This window comes from Dasypus novemcinctus, chromosome 2, assembly GCF_030445035.2.
Source record: "Dasypus novemcinctus isolate mDasNov1 chromosome 2, mDasNov1.1.hap2, whole genome shotgun sequence".
In the NCBI taxonomy this organism is placed as follows: domain Eukaryota; kingdom Metazoa; phylum Chordata; class Mammalia; order Cingulata; family Dasypodidae; genus Dasypus; species Dasypus novemcinctus.
The window spans coordinates 50,525,246-50,543,503 of NC_080674.1; the positions used below are offsets into that span (position 1 = coordinate 50,525,246).

Sequence of the window (18,258 nt, forward strand, 5' to 3'; positions counted from 1 at the left end):
AATACTTAACATGACATTGCTATTTCCAAAGCTGAAGATAATGGCAATGTTATCGATAGCAGGTGCTCTCTGAGTGCTGTTTATGTGACCAGAACATGATCTAGTTGCTTTACATGGATTATCACTCTTAATCTTCACAACAACCCTGTGAGGTAGTTATTATTATCTTCACTTTACAAATGAGGAAAACAGTAATTTGCTCAAAATCACGCTGCTACTAAGTGATGGAGATGGGGTCAAAGTCTGGAAGAATGGCACCAAGGCCTGGATTCTCTCCCATGATACTACTCTTCACTCTTGCCCTTGAACTAACTGCAATCTTGTCCTGGAAATATACTACATACATTGCTGGGGATTAAACTCTGTGGTTTAATTGCTGTCAATTGATTCCTATGGTAAGTGATAGAAGTATCACAGTTGCCAGGAGTATTCTCCATGCAGTTTTCCAAATTGTGTTTTAAATTTCTTCCATCATTCTGCATCCATGAAGTTTGCTGCCTTTTTTCTAGAAATGGAAATACTTTTGTGAGCAAGAGAGAAAACACCATTTTCTAAATTAAAATGTGTAGTTAGTTATCAGATGGTTTTATATTAGTGGGATTCAGATTAATAGCTAAGGGCAGACTTGTTGAATGGTACGATAAGTAATAAAAGAGTGAAAATCAAAGTAACTTCTCATATTTAAAAGTAGAGGGGTAAACAAAAAGAACTACTTCCTCAGTCTGTTAAACAGATGTTTCATCTATGCTGGGTATGCTCATATTTTCTATGTATCTTATAATTACAGCACAATTTTTTACTTTAATTTTAATAGTAATATATGAAATATTATTACAAGTATAATTTCTCAGGCATAAATAAAAAAGCTGATTCGTTGACCATTTATTCAGCCCATGTGACATGTTACAAATTGTAATAAATCCTGGAGATATAAAGGGGATATGTTATAACTCAGTTCATGATTAAGTACTTTATTTTTTTTATTTTTTATTTTTTTTTTTTTTTTATTTTTTTAAAGATTTATTTATTTATTTAATTTCCCCCCCTCCCCTGGTTGTCTGTTCTTGGTGTCTATTTGCTGCGTCTTGTTTCTTTGTCCGCTTCTGTTGTCGTCAGCGGCACGGGAAGTGTGGGCGGCGCCATTCCTGGGCAGGCTGCTCTTTCTTTTCACGCTGGGCGGCTTTCCTCACGGGCGCACTCCTTTGCGCGTGGGGCTCCCGCACGCGGGGGACACCCTTGCGTGGCACGGCACTCCTTGCGCGCATCAGCACTGCGCATGGCCAGCTCCACAGGGGTCAAGGAGGCCCGGGGTTTGAACCGCGGACCTCCCATGTGGTAGACGGACGCCCTAACCACTGGGCCAAAGTCCGTTTCCCATGATTAAGTACTTTAGATAAAACATGGCTCCTGTAGAATTCTGAGCCTAATTTTCATCACATTGCTAAGACCTTTCTCCAAATTCAGACTGCTGCTTCGATTTTTTCCTCTTTTCTCCAAGCCTGGTTGCTTTTAAATGACCTAAGTCCTTTTTTGCCCCTATGTCCCCCAAACTCACTATTTTCACTATTCTTCACTATTAGATCACTTCACTCAGAAGCCTGGGATAACCATGTCACACTTCCTGCAACACAAGGGACTATACTGCTTATTTATTTGGAAACACTACAAAGCTTCAATTTCCTATTTCCAAAGTTTATAAATGATACTTCCAGGTTTGAGTTTTGACATGTAGCACTTTGAATATGATTTAAACATTAAGGTTAAAGAGAATTTTTTCAGAGAGTTCTGGATTGTCAGTTTGGCAGTGCAGTTCAGAGTATAAATGTAGCTAACTGTTTCAGAGATTGTTTTAAAATGTTGATTGTGTCTGCTTCAGGTGTTTTTGGAAAACCAGAAAACAAAGACTATTTATTGCCAGAAATGCCACAGTTTTATCAAGCTTCTAAATTCCTGTCTTCCTGGTCTTTTTATTATACTTACCTTAAACACCCCAATCTTGTGGCAACACAATCCTTTTCCTCTTTGAACCCTGCAATGTGTGCTGCTGAACTCTGCTGGAGAAAACCACTGTGCTGTGTGGATTAGTGTCTTACAATGTTAGAATTTCAATTGTTAATGATACTTGGCATTCAGTCTGTGTCCCTGGTGAATGGACTTTCCCATTCTCCACATCAACATATGATCGAAGAATTATGGTCTCATTCTCCTGCCATGTACAAATTGCCTTGATTACTTGCTTTGAGTGGATTATCTGATCTGACATTCTAGTTCAGTGGTTCCCACATTTGTCTGCACATCTGTGCCACCCCCTTGAAAACAATACGCTCTTACTCAATCCTGCTGAAGCAAAGTCAACTGAGAAACTTGGGAATATTTATTTTTGTGTGTCCAGTTTTGCTGTGGGCCTTCTACAAATGTTAATAGCTAAGATTCTCATTTTGTGAGTGAAGTTAACACAGAAGTATAATTTGGTCATAGCTTAAGGCATTCTTAGGAAAATTCATTAGAAACTGAACATGAGGGTATACCTGGGTATATCCCATTTTATTTTCCAAAAGTAAAACAGGTTGATCTTCTTGTATTTAGGCTTGAGTTTAATATTTGAAGAATGGGTGAAAAAGCACCCATTCTTTCACTGTCCCCAAAGTCATAGAAATTCAGATTTCAAGTTCTGAAATATAGGCTAAACTTTACAAATAATAATCATTCATATCAAAAAAATGTAGCTCCAAAATATGACATTTTTGACATGCAAACTGAGTAGTAGTTGCTTTTAATGTTCAAATGACATCTTTAGTTGTATAAGACAATAGGGACCACTGTTGTGGAAACCTGATCAGGCCTGATGCTATCTTACTCTGGCTCCTGCTTTTGATCCCTGTGGGATTCCTGTATTTCTTAATGGACAGTAAAGCAGGCTCCACACTGAATTCATCTAACTTCCCAACCACCAAAGGAACCCAAAGATTCTAATAACTTAACAGTTACCAAACCGGGACTTATTATGTATATCATGAAATTCTTTTTATAGTTATTTTTGTAGCCCACACCATCATTAACTAGAAGTCCCTTAATTTTAGGGAAATAACTATAAAGCTTCAAACCAGCAACCACAAAAATAGGTGGTTATATATGAAAAAAGCATTAAATATAGAGCCAGAATCATAAGAAATTAAAGGCTTGTAGGTTTTGTGGTTTTAGTAGATACTACATAATAAAAAAAAAATTGTTCTCATATTTTCAATACTAGATTTTAATTTTTGTTGACACTACATATTCTTTATTAGCAGCAAAGATTTTAGCAGTAAAATGTTCTGATAAACTATGGATATGCAAATAAAAGTATTACTTCATATTATGCTTCAAAAATTATGTATTGTAAGACATTTTATTAAACATTTCTGTGTACACATTGGAGTAAATCAAGTAGTAGAGACAGTTTATCCAGATTACCTAAAGTTGCTAATATTTAAGCAGCACATTGCAAGGAGATTTTATAAACCTTATCTTACCTGGGCTTGTTAATGTGGTGAGTTAGATGTTATTTTTAATTCCTGTTATACAGATAGGAAAACTGAACTCTATACACATGTGTTCTACCTGGAAAAAGCTCTACTTCTATTTCTTTTTTTTTCTATAGAACTATCCTGAAATATTTTGTTTGAACTAAAAGACTATGGCAAAAAAATGTTTGAAAACTACTATCCTATATCATGCTTCTCTATATATATAAATATGTGGTTACATTGTCTGAGGAGTATCATTTCTGTTTTCAGTAGGAAGTAATTTACAAGTCACTGAAAATGCAAGGTTTCTAAAATATGGTTAGTTTCTAAAATATTCTTTAGGGCTTAAAAATGTTCTTTGAAACATGTTTTTATTGTTCATATTTAAATTGCTTTGAAGCAAATAAAAATGTATTCATCTTACTTTAAAAACTTCTAAATTAAATCTTACCTTAGGACTCGTAAAGTTCCCATGTTTGTAAATGATGCATAATGAATATTGTACTGAAAATTCATTTTGTATGTATAATAGCAAGAGGGACATGCCACGGCTTTACAGTCTTAAATATAGGGGTTAATTTCTTGAAAACAAAGGTGGATATTTTAATAATAGAATATTAAGAACAGGTAATAGTTACAAATTCAAACAGTAATAGATTTATTATAAATAAAAACGAATTTATGTGTATTTAAGCATGTGTATTAAGCATTTGTATTAAGCATGTGTTTAAGCATGTGTATTAAGACACATCATTACATTTACCCAATAATAGCTATTAAAATGACTGCAATATTGTGAGTTGGTCCTGGAATTTTGTTTGTAAATTGCGTAACAGAATTGTTGGGGTGAAGGGTGGGCTGGGAGTAAGTTCAAGACAGGAGAGGGCTAGTCTATAATGTAACTACTTAAGTTTCATTAAGGAAGAATGATTCAGTTACTCTTCTTTGAGCAATCTTAATCACCTAATATAATTTGAGAACTTTCATCTAGAGTGCCATCTTGTGTTGACATTTTGAACTTCTCAAAATGTGACTAACGAAGAGATGGGATTAGTAGTCTACAAAAACTAGTTTGCAGATATTTATCTCAAAATTAAACTGATTTGGCCTCCTCAGTGCTCTCGAATTTTCAAACGAAAGAAAGCTAGAGAATGGTTATTAAACATATTCACTAAGATTTACTTAGTATGGTGTTCGTATAGTATGTAAATTAATTTCAGTATTACTACCGCTATGTTAAAAAGGTGGGAAGAAAAATTTATTTTTACAAAAATGTAACATGTATCAGAAGTAATTCTGATTTTTCAATATCAAAGCAAAGTTTTTTCAAAAGGAGAGTTTTCTAGTGTACCTGATGTCCTTCTTCAAACGGGATATTCCTAAATATCATCATTGACACTTAAGGAAACAGGGCCTCTATTTAACCAAGAGATGCAAGAATGAAAGGAAGCATCCATAAAAGAATCAAGTTATTTTTTCATCATTAGGAATATAGGTTTATTATTTAAAATAATGGGTAACTTAGTAAATTTGTGATTTAGAGATTTAGAGATTTGGATATAAACAAGTATGGGAGGGGGATGAAACTGAAATGCAGAAGAAAGCATTATAGAAAACATTGAAATTTTGCTTATTTTTTTTTTTTTACTGAGATAGGGAATAGGGAGGTCTGGGTTAAATTGCTAAAACTCTTTTGAGACAAAGTCAGGGTGGAACATAATACCTAGGATTGAGACAAAGTGTGCTAATTGAGATGTGTAGGAATAGCTGTGTCTAAGATATTTTTCCTTAAGTCCTTGAAATTTTTCCTATATTAAATATTTTTAAAAATTAATGTTCCATCGTAGGTAGTGGGGCAGTTTCTTTTTTTTTTTTATTTAAATTATTTATAGCAGGAATTTGATACCAAAAGCATAGTTTCTATAGTTATATTCCCTGGGGTGTGTATGTGTGTGTGTGTGTGCACATACATATTTAGATGATAAAGTAAGCATAGTCAATTGTCAAGGTCAAATAAAAACCATTCATTAATCTAAATTACACCAAATTAGCCTTGTCTTCTTATTAGGCCTTGAGATTGATGGGTTTTAGTCATAGAGTTATGTATGGTTATTTGACAGAACTATTATTAAAAACAATGCAATTTCTGTATCACAGTTCACTTCCTCAGTGAACTTTGGTAACTGTCACTGGAATAAATTCCTATGGCCTTAGGTTTTTTAAGATTTATCTTCTTTCTGGATTTGTGTTCCTGTACAGCTCATTGTACTTTTAACTGAGGCAAGGCATATAAAGTGACCAGTACAGTGTTTGACACTAGCAAATGGTTGCCATTGTTATTTCAGACCATACAATGCTCAGAAAGTAAACAAAAGAAATAGTCCATTATCAGTGGGGAAATTGAGGGTGAAACATGTATGCACATCGATACGCACAAAATATGAAAGAAGATTACAAATATGATAAACAACCAAGTAAAACGAAAAGTAATAGAGATTGAGCAGTCTTCTCTAAGTATATCCAAATATATTCAGCAATGTGTGTAGCTCGAACCTGGAAGAACTTCATCCAATTCATTTCCTCCTACAGTTGTTTCTCCTGTTTCTGAAATGGAATCAGACTGCACTTTTAAGACTGACAAAGGAAATATATCTATCTGTTCTTCAAAAATTCTCTTTGAGGAAAGTAAACCTGAAATCTTGTGTTTGGTCAGGCTGTAGAGCCATAAAGCCACCCATATGGCCCCACCAGTTAAACTCTAGCCAAGTTGTGTTCTAAGTGAGCATAGGAGCATTGGCACTAACAAATGCCTTTTGCCTGCTGTGTAGCCGCACCATGGATTGCATCACGTTAGGCTTCATCAGCTACCTAATGCAGTGTAACTCGGGAGATAAGATAAATCAAACAGATGACACTATATTAGTTTTGAAAGATGAGAGCTCTCCCAGAGCAATTGCAGAGTATGTATTTCAGTGCTGTAGACTTCAGGAGGTTATTAAAGTCAAAAGTCTTTGCAACAAAGCCAATCTTTCTAAAGCTGGTAACAAGTAAGCAGAGTCATGCTTTTTTATTCCAAAGAAAGTTACCTAGGAAAAAGTAGAATTCCCTTTAATATATTTGTTTTGTACAGCTTTTGTGTTTAACCTCATTTTTTACTATGTCACCATCTTGGTTATTTGCCTATTTTTATACATCTCCTTTACAAATTATGTATTAAGCAGGAGAGGTGGACTTTACTATTTAATATTTTCGTCTATTGCTAAGTCATTCCGAGTGCAAACATATAAAACTTAACTGAAATGGATAATTTACTTTTGTACTACTTTTGTATATGTGAATCTATATTAAGTGACTCATTACTAAGTGTTACATTACTTACAAAGTTCCACTTTTATTACAGTGGCATGATTTCTTTAAAATCGGAAAACTTTGTGTTTTCTCTTTATTATATGGAATATCATAAATTTAATTGAGGAATTAAGAGATGAGAAAAAAATGTTGTTATTGATTCCGCCCCTTCCCTCTTTTTTTGTAGCCTACCGTGTGTGAACGAGAGCTGTGTGTATTTGCTTTCCAAACTCTGGGAGTAATGAATGAAGCTGCTGATGAAATAGCAACAGGGGCTCAGGTAGTAACACATGATACTAATTATTTCTCATTTTGATTTGAAAAATTTGTTCCAATCCAAATTATCTACACTGTGGTGTTCTTCTGGGCCACTTCTTGACAGTCTGCTGTTAAATTAAAAAAACACATACACAAAAAACCAGACTAGCATTTGGTAATTCTTAGATATGAACTAAAATATTGCTTTCTTTACCTAAAGAGTTTATTGCCCTTTGGCAATTGCCAAGGGGAGAAATTAAAATTCGTTGTTTGAAAAACAACTGTGAATCTTTCTTATATAGTGAAGTTGAGATTTTGAAATCCTTTCACTTACTTTATATAAAATATATTTGTAATGTTATAGTGCCATAAAATGGAAGCCAGTTAATTTTAACACTTAAGTGAATGATAATGGGAAGAACATACAATAAGAAGAGAGCATTCAATTTACAATAACAGTGTTTATGACTTAAAAAGAAGAATATAAAAACAAATTGGAAGTAGAGAAGCATTTTTTGGAAAGATGTCAAATTTTATTACTTTATACAATTAAATTTATTTTGTACTAATACAATTTCAATGATTTTTTCCATTTATGGAACTTGAATAAATTAATGATTCATTTATAAGAATAAACCAGAGAAAATTTTAAAGAAAATTCTACCATAGAATGCTAAGTAGGGGAGGCTAGACCAACCACATATAAAACATATTGTGTAATACTCTATTTTGACAAAGATATATTACCAGCAAATGAATAGAATGGCAGGTAAATGTCAGGTTATCCCCCAAATCCGTCAAATTTTTTATAAATTTAATATACGAAAAAGGAAGCATCACATCAATTCTTGAAAAAAGAAAGAATGCTTTAGTAAGTGGGGTTGCAGCAAATGACTTGCAACATTAGGGGGGAAATCCCTTTAGCTCTATACCTTAAACTGTAAGCAAAAAAAATTCCAAATGGATTAAAGGATAGTTCTGTTTGTTTTGTTTTGTTTTTTAATATAAAAACTTAGAGGAGAGTAAAATTGAATATGCACAACTTGATATAGTGATAAATGTATACAGTTATAGGAATACATAGAGGAAAATATGAAGAGATTTGGATCCATACATGTATACATTTTTTACTTGAAAAAAAGTAGCTATCAAAAAGTGTGTTTTGCAAGAGTGTGTTTCACATAATTATATGAAAAGTGCAACAGATATTGAATCAACAAGGATTGAATGCTTACTATATACCAGGCCTTATACTAGATAATGATACAATTTAATGCAGATAGCCTCTGGCCCCAAGGATTTTACATATCCACTAACCTCTTTATTTCAATGATTAAACTATGGTGCATCTACTGGAAGGAATATTAAGGACAATATTTGTGATATAGTGAATTATAAATGAAAAATAATAGAAGCAGAACATTGATCACATGTGATTCTTTGGAGAAAATAAATGATTCCATGGTTAAATAAATTTCTAAAATACTGCATAGTATTGCCCCCACACCCAACATGCAAATATTTACGTACTAAAGGCTCTGGGGACCCCTAAAACTAAGAAGACGGCTTACAGGCTTCCTCAAAAGTATCTGACCATCAAGGATCTTTTCTTCCTTTCCTTTTTTTTTTAATGTTACATTCAAAAAATATGAGGTCCCCATATACTCCCCACCTCCTTTTCTTTTTTTTAATGTGAAATTTGCTTTTTCATCCCTTGGAACTAGTATTGCTCAAAATAACCAAAACAAAAATGTTTTAATATATGCTAATGTTTGTAGCTTGGTAAAAATAAATCCTTACACAGATATGTTGTATGTCTGTGTATAGAGACATATATGTTAAAAATTCTTCAATGAGATCAGTTCAGATTTGTGCATTTTACTGGGTGCAAAATATCCCTGAAACAACTTTGAAAAGAAAACTGTTAATGCTTACAGATAGGAAATTATTGATTAGAAAAAAATAATGAACATCCCACTAACAGTAGGATATATTGATAGAATAGTAGGTATCTTTTTTCCTCTCACAGATAGATCTCCAAAAATAATAATGGTTCTTAAACAGAAATTAATTTTGGAATATTTTTACAAAGCACAAACAATCAGATCAATTTAGTGATTTAACTCTAAAGATCAAAATCCAAAGATCAGAGAATTTAGTGATATTACTCCAAAGGGGAATTTTTTTCACTACTTTATTCTTTTAGGCAAACACCCCTTTATTCTGGTCATAATCTTCAAGATGACATAAAAGCTAATTCTTTTGCTGAAGAAAAAGAAACAGTACCTCAGTAGTCCCATCGCATCAATTTACTTGTATATTTGAAGAGGTGCTCTGAGGTGCTTGGGAGGTTGGAGACATCCTAAAGAACACTGCAGAAGACTGGTTTGGGATGAGGGTATCCTGTGAAACAAACAGCTAGGATTCCCTAGCCCATCCCCATATCCTGTTTCAATCAGAACAGCTCCATTTAATTCATTATACATTGGCCTCTTCTATAAGATTTTCTTTTCAAAAAGGAGTCACTATTGCAATGTCTGCAGATCATTAGTCTACAATTCTAAATCTGCCTCTTTTTCAGACTGCATTGTATATTTGTAGGCTATTCACGCATCCATTTTTACACAGCTAGACTTTTAACCATTAAAAAAGCAATGTCTGAATTTTCTCATTTGTAAAACCCTGGAGGCTGTTCATGCCTTAAGGAAGGTCTTTCCCTACCAGTCGAATTGCAGTGTCCCTGGGAGGTACATGATAATAAAAACTTAAAGACCTTTTATCGTCATTAATCAAATGGTCTGATTCCCACTGCTCGAATATATTTCTTTGCATTTGTATCCTAAGTATCTTAATTAACTTCCAATTTGCCTTTTCAATTATATTATTCCATCTAAGAAGCCAAATATTATGTCTGTAGCTGGCAGACTATAGTACTCAGCATATAGAACCTTTCATTTTAAATGCTGGAGGTGGAGAAATACATGATTTGAGGTCAAAGAAACTAGTATGTGTTGTTTTTTTTTCAAATAGATATTTTACTTCTTGAAGTATTTGGATAAATGAAGATATGTAAATCAGATCTAAATATAACAGTGGTATATAAACTTGCTTCGCTCAAAAATTGTAAATGCTAGCTTCTGAATGGTGGTTAAGAGAACTGGACTTCTTACAGACCTGAACAGCCCTACTGTCTCGACACATGCGGGTGGGGGGAGAGAAAGTAGAGAAGGCACCCTTGTTTTCTAGTAAGGTTTGTCTGTTTCTACTCAAGATCCATTGGTCATATGGCCTCACTTAGATAAAAGGAGCAGAAATATAATCCCGGTTGAGCAACTGCTTCCTGGCAATAGCTCTATACCTTGGAAGGGGGGAGGATGAAACTTGGGTAGACAGCGTGTAATTTTACCACAATAGTTTTTTTGTTTATTTGAAATGAGACTAGGATATATATTAACAGAAATATTCTACTAAATTTTCTATCCCTACATCCACCTTTGTATTATAATATACTGAAATCCACTAGTAAAAAATATTAGTCAAAAAAATGCATATACTTTGATAAAGCTTCAATTGCATGCTATCACTTAATTTTTGAATATTTTTTAAGATTGTACCAATTTCTCCTCTACCCCCACCACCACTACCACCCCTGTCTCAGAAGAGACTATTTTATCTTACTGATTCTTTCTCAGGAATTTTTGTTTTTATTTTACTATAATGAGTTGACCAACTAATGATGAAAACATTGTGTATCTGGTTTAAGTTGCATCTCTCTGGGGTAGAAGGAATGTGAAGGAGAAGAGAACAAAAACTAGGATTTTATTATGTTTTTATTGTATCTTCTGCTTATACGTCAACTCATTATACATACAAAAATATATATATTACATACGTATGTGTGTGTTTGTGTGTGTATATATATATATATATATGTAATGAAATAGTATGTCAGAACATATTAGCCATTTCAGTTCTAGTATTTTCCCAGGAGTGAGTCTTGTGTGTGTGTTTATGTCTTATGTACTTTGGAGCATATTATTTATAGACTTAACACCAAGTGGCTTGAGTGTTGTTAATTATTTTAGGTCACTGGCAATTTTGCGTGCTGTGATTAGATGGGTATATTTTAGGAGTAAACACACAACACAGTGAGCTCTTTATTAGGTCACAGTGCCCTCTCATAAAAGTAGGTGAATCAAACCGTGCATATTTTTAGATGCCTTTTTTTTTTTTAACTTTCTAAAAACATCTTTCCCTCTAAACATTAAATATTCAGTTTTCTTATTAAATCTCATGTTCCAACTGTAAATATGTCCACTCTGGTGAGTTCTCTTTAGTATTTGTAAGCATTTAGACATTACTAGTTTTCTTGATTGAATTCCAAAAAAATTTGTTTTGGTGACTGGGAAGGGTAGTCAGGAAACAGTTGCCTCAGATCATGCTCTTAACTGCTATGTAGTCCTACAGCCTCTCAGTAAATTCTGCAGATAGCATAGGAAAACTGTTGTTTTTAGGAAATCAGAGGAGAGTAGGAAGAAGTAAGATAATGTCAGGAGATTGCAATTCTTGGTGCTTTCCCAGTGCTTTTTGTGCAGTTGAGGTTTCCTTCCCCTGGAACAGTACCCCCAGATAGTCACATGCCTCCCTCCCTCACTTCACTCAGGTCTCTGTTGAAACACCACCTCCTAGTCCCTGTGAAAGAGCACCTCTACCACATCAAGCTCTCATGCTTGCTTTATTTTTATAGCATTTAACACTACCAGAAATCTATTTAAGCATATATTTGTTGACCTGATTTTTATTTTGTATCTTTGCCATTGGAAAGTAAATTCCATGAGAGCAGGAACCATACTTCCTAGAACAATGCTAACACACATGATGTGTTCATAAACAGAGGTATTAGGACATGAGTAATTAGGATCTAAGTATTTTGATTATTTTAAAGTAGTGGTCAAATTTAATCTGAATTCATGGATTGCAGATTTCAGAAATTGGTAGCAGTCATGAGACTCCTAATTAACTCATGGTACCATTCGAGGGAGAAACAGTGGGAAAGCACTTGATCAAACCTAAAGGATAGTAACTAATTTATGTGTGTATTTCAAGGTGGTAGATCTGCTAGTATCCATGTGTAGGTCTGCGTTGGAATCGCCTAGGAAAGTTGTCATTTTTGAGCCATATCCTTCTGTGGTAGATCCTAATGATCCTCAGATGCTGGCCTTCAACCCCAGGGTAAGTAGATATTCTAGTACACCAATCAATAGGTGCTGATAATAATAATAATAACTTAGATTTAGCTCTCCTCTTTTTGTATAAATTTCTACCTCATCAGCCATATCCATGATTTGTTAGGGACCCTGGATTCCATTTAGTAAACCTGATTCTTTTCCCACTAACTTGATTGGCTTCTACCTTCAGTCTTTCACTTATCCCATTACTTTCTCTCCCCATTTCTCCTTTAAAATAATGTTCAGACCTTCATCCTCATGAAATTGGACCCAATTAATCACTTCAAATTCCAATCTTTACACATTTCCTCCTCTTTGCAGGTAGGTGAATTGCTATATTATATTGGTTTGCAAGGGTTAATATGTTTATTTGAAGTTATAATATCTGGAGGAAATTCTGATAGTTAACCACATTTTAAGAACCATGGGTAAAGGGGCTAGTTTTCCTTTTTCTTTTGTATGTTCACTTTGTGGTCTCTTGTGCCCCCAACCCCCATAATACAAACACACACACTTAGGTAAGTGAATAAAGAAAAAGTTGGAGTTCATATTTTTGGTCAACAGACATTTATAAAGAATTTTATAAATACTCATGGAGATTTGCAGAATCGTTGTGAAATACCAAAGTTTTCAAACTGCCTGAGAGCTTACATGGTTCATCTTGAAAGCCTTTTATGGAAAGACTATCCAAATGTTCTTGGAAACATTCCCCTTCCATTTAGCAACAGTGTATATATTTACCTTATGTTTAAAAATGAATCATTGGGGAAGCAGATGTGGCTCAAGCGATTGGGCTCCTGCCTACCACATGGGAGGTCCCTAGTTTGGTTCCCGGTACTGGTGGTTATTTTAAAAAACAATCAATCATTGGTTGTATACACAGTGTCATTTATATCCTTGTCTACCATACTCTTTTGGTAACAATTTTTCAATAAATATAAAATAAAAATTAAATGAAACTGCAAGATTTAATGTGGATTGTATGCTTACTTTATTCATCATGGCTTGATTTTTTAATGGTAAAAGCTAGAACCAGAGGCTCAATTTCTTTCTGTATTTGTAGCTTTTCACCCTATAGGCTGAACATGATTTATATACTTATATGAAGACTGGCTGTTTTCCCTTTTCTTCCTTTTGACTCAATTATAAATCCTGTGTTCTTGAACCATCTTATTACAGTCTTCCCTTTTATGTGCACAAAGCAGTCATTGCTTTCAGATTAACCCTGATGGAAAATTCACATCCAGAAATAATATTTTTTCTCTAATGATTTACAGACTTGCAAAGGCTTATAAGTAAATACTGTTTTTTTCCCCTTTCAAACAGAAGAAGAACTATGATCGAGTAATGAGAGCACTGGATAGCATAACTTCTATTAGAGAAATGACACAAGTAAGTGTATCATCTTGTGGTCTTGTACAGTTCAGTTTTGGTTGATTAAAGTCATATTTTTTAAATGTCTGAGAATATTGACCATGTAGTAAAATGTGGAATTTTCTATTATATAAGACATTGGCATAAAAATTATAATACTGCTGTACTAAAATGTTTTAATTAAATTATATAAGAGTATTGGCATGCTGCCACTGTGAATTTTAGAGGAGATATGCTTAATTTCAATCTTAATGCTCTGCTTTTAATCTTGGACAAGAGCTTTGAGTGTATAGGGGGATGTCGGGGATATTTAAGGGCTAAAGGTTAAATATGGTACCATCTTCCTAGAATGTCAATTTTTAATTGATGGTAGTCAATTCATAACATTTTAATGTCAAAATGAAAACAATATTTCATAAAATGCAATATTCCATAAAATGCAAATTTTGCATAAATATTTTAGATATAACCCAGAATCTTGAAACAACTTTGAAAGGCTACAGACTCCCTGAATTTTATACTTTTGAATATGAGTTCATATTTTTGGTCCTTAGGGAGGCTAGGTTGGGAAAGTTTGATAAGTGAGGATCAGGGTTTATTATGAAAGAATGACGTATCACAGGGCTGTTGTCCAGCACTTAGAAAAGCATATGCTACTGAAATTTTGAGGGCTTTCTACTGCCAGAGGTTTGGGGAGATTATTAATAGAACTTAATAATTAGAAATTGACAGCATCACACATTCTGTGCATTGTATGGTGGTTTCAAGGTTTTCACTGCGCTCAGGAGACTCTGGAGTCTTGTAATGGGTATTACCCTGGGTTACTTCCTTTCTCTGGAAAAGGAATAGGAAAAATCCTCTTGTCCTAGAGCCCACAAAGATTCCTTACTTTACCTCCCCACCGTCTACTTAGTGATCTTCATCTCACTCTCTTCTAACTCCAGAGACTGTCAGTTCTTTACCTGTAGGTGACATACCACCTCTTCCCCTGTTCCCCACGCCTCTTAATCTCTGTAAAGAGCACATCCAGGCTTAGGTCTTAATAAGAAGACCATTTCTACTCATCTATTTGAAGATGGCGCTCCAAAAGTACGTTTTCAAATTCCCAAATTTGATTTCTTTTGTATTTGCCTCTGTTTGTTCTGTCATGCATTCCATTTATTCTCTCAGTGGAAATGCTGTCTCCATCACATATGAAGTCTGTGACGTTGGTACCTGCTTCTCATTCTCTTTCAAAAGCTTGAGGTAAAGGGAACATGTATACCTGGCACATAATACCTCTAGCTCCCAGTCTGGGTTGCAGTGTAAAACTTAAATTAATTCATTTCTTTTGATAGTTAACTTATTCATATGTTCAAAAATATTTTTTCATCTACTGAGCAAATAATAGGATCACCTCCTATGTGTCAGACAATGGTGAACAAAAGATTCTTTTATTCACTAGTTTTATTTGCTTAAAAACCACCATTTCTTCCAGATATTTTATTTTTTTATGCCCATACTTTATATTTTATCTGATTTCTTTTTCAAATAAGCATGTATTCTTTATATAAGGAAAAGAAAACAACAAAATGCATTTCCATTTAGGAAAAAAAAGAACCTATTACAATACCTTACACAAAGTTAAGTAAACATTTTTGGTCCTGAAAAAGACTGGTATACCGTATTTATACTGTATACTAGACCCTGAGTATTCTTAAACTCTCACTCTGGGACCAGCACTCTGCCAAAAATTGCTTCTTTTATTCTGGGTCAATCATATGCTATTTTAATAGGAGTCATTGTAGACAATTGAGAGTCAGCCTAGGAATTTATAAGCCAAAGTTGTGTAACTGACTGATCAATGATGTGCCCTTGACCTTGAGCAAGTTGCTTAATTGCCTGATGCCTCAAGGTCTTCACTGTCAAGATGGAAATAGTGATGCTGCACCTACTTTGAGTCTGTGCTTCATAGGTATGCTGCCGTATAAATATAGCATTATTCTATCCTATTTCTAGTATGTACTGCCCTATAGATAGGCCTAAAATGTCAGGAAGAGACTGCCTTTTGTCCTACGAAAGGGTTAGTTGGGTAAATTTCATTAAATAGTTTCAAAAGAAGAGAATTTTTTTTGAAATTTTTCTAATGTAAATAGCTCTACCTAAGGGTACATACCCTCGGGTATGAGCATGGATAGTAGCTATCACAAATTTTGCTTTAACGTAAATTGAAAGTTAACAGTCATCCTGGTGGGGGGTGGGGGTGCAAAGCTAGGGTAATTGCGGCTATTACCCTGGCAAGACCACAAATTTTCAAGCTTGACTTGAAATCATATACTGTTTGGTCTAATTTTCCTTTTCCAAGAAAAAGAAAAAAAGGAAAAAATGGATTTTTAAGGAAAATCAAGAAGTATAATGGCTTTTTTTTCAGGCACCGTATCTGGAAATTAAGAAGCAGATGGATAAACAGGATCCCCTTGCTCATCCCCTACTGCAATGGTATAAAACTTTAGTTTTCCTCTTAATGAAAACTCTGCATCTTCTTCTACTACCTTCTTATAAAAAAAATTTTTTAAAGCTTTTTTACCAGGCCTTCCTATTGCAATGCTACAGTTCTACAAAATTACAAGGCCTGGTGATTTTATAATTCAAGAGTCCTTAATAAACTCTTACTTTAATGAAAACTTGTATATTACAAGGGGAGGAAGAGTCATGCACTAAAGGGCATACAGTCCATCTGACATCAGTTTGCCTATAGGTTTATTTATTTTTTTTACTTTTATGCAAGTTTTAGATTGCATAAAAGTTACATGAAAAGTATAGGAGATTCCCGTATACCCCCACCTTATCCCCCTCCCACATTTCCCCCATTAATAACATCTTACATCATTGTGATACATTTGTTACACTTGATGAACAAATATTGAATCTTTGCTCCTAACCAATGTCTATAGTTTACATTATGGTTTACACTTTAACTGTACAATTTATAAAACTTGACAAAATGTATAATGGCCTGTGTCCGTCATTACAATATCTTGCAGAAAGGCATTTTGGTTCATTTAATTGTCTAGCCAAAACCTCACTGTTTCAACTCTTTCTAAAATGTCCATTTTGTGTATTTTGCTCCCTTCACAAGGCCAGCATAAATTTAACTCTTTGATGACTAAAGATGATGCACCGCTTCAGAATGAGCCTGGTGAGGGATATAGTATTAGTCCAGCAGAGATCCTAGAAAGAGCTAGACTGAGAATAGCAGAGGTGGGTTGAGAACTCTTCATACAATGCCTGCTTCAAATAATTTGCCCTCTGATTTCTCATTTGCAACATGAAGACAGCCATGTCTTTTATGTACATCTCTTTGAAATTACTTTGAAAACTCAAAGATATAAGATTTACCAATACTACCGTGGAAAGATTATTAGAGATTGGGCTGAAAGAGTATTTATTCCATGCTACAGCCAAGAAATTGCTTTAATAATATATAAAGGTGGGCAAAGGAGAAAGAACCTGGCTACCTAAAGATTCCAATGACTTAACTTGTGATTGGTCAGTATTTTATAATATACATTTAATTTAGTCTGGGAAGAGCATGACAAAAATTAAGTTCAGAAGCTTTCCTTCTTTGTATCTTTAATGATCTGTTATTGAATTCTGGCAAATTAAAGCAAAGTAAGACATAGTTTCCATCAGAGCTTTTAAAATTTTTACTATGTCATAATCAAAATGGAAGGCAAAAATCTCAAATATATCCTGTTTTTCTCTGATGCCAGCCTGACTATTGGCTTTTAATTATTTGTGGTTGCTTCCTTTAGTTTGTTAGTAACTTTCCTTTCAAGTAGAAGAAAGCTTATCATAATGTTTTGCAGTTTTTCCAACTTATCGTTTTGTGTACTGAAAAACCTAACAGTTACTTCACATACCTGAATTTAATTTTTTCAACTTTCTACATATGTTAAATAATACTTTGTCTATAATTAATTTATATAAAGAAAAGGACTCTTCATTAGAACTAAGTTTTAAGTAGACAGTAGAGGGAGACATGAAGGAAGCAAATGTATGACTCAACTTACAACATTTTTTAGATTATCATTATTTAAAAATACATCCAGAAATGTTCATTTTGCTGATATTTGAGACTGTGATGAAGAATTAATTTATCGTCAGTCTGTGTTTCATCAAATTAAAATATTATCTCTTGTAAAATGAACTCTAAATTATTTTGGAATTTATGTGATTAAATTATGTAGCTAAGTTTTTTATATACTTTATATAATTAAAGTTACTACAAGTTAAATGTATGGTACAATAAAGCAAATTTCAATCACTTGCAAACTAAGCAAAAACTTCTTCAAATATATTTGGCATGTATTTGTAACTGATGGATTATTTTAATTTCAGGGTTATTTCAAGTAATAGGTCTCATATCGTGAAACTGCCAGTTAACAGGGTAAGTTGTTTTTTTCATACATATATTATATATATATATATATATATATATATATATATATATATATATATGTCTGTGTGTTTGTGTATATAACACACACACGTACACACCATGA

General features: G+C 33.7%; 1 protein-coding gene across 2 annotated transcripts in view; it reads left to right on the forward strand.

Annotated features, from left to right (window-relative positions):
• Positions 1-18,258, forward strand: part of PARP8 (poly(ADP-ribose) polymerase family member 8) — a 214,324-nt gene that overhangs the window by 175,262 nt on the left and 20,804 nt on the right. Inside the window, exons 16-20 of one of the 2 annotated variants that reach the window (XM_004456185.4) lie at positions 7,042-7,134; positions 12,219-12,344; positions 13,667-13,732; positions 16,125-16,192; positions 18,095-18,143. In XM_004456185.4, the coding sequence (XP_004456242.1) occupies positions 7,042-7,134; positions 12,219-12,344; positions 13,667-13,732; positions 16,125-16,192; positions 18,095-18,143 (402 nt within the window). The remainder of the gene's footprint in view (positions 1-7,041; positions 7,135-12,218; positions 12,345-13,666; positions 13,733-16,124; positions 16,193-18,094; positions 18,144-18,258) is intronic. The other variant, XM_058308825.2, reaches the window with a different exon arrangement.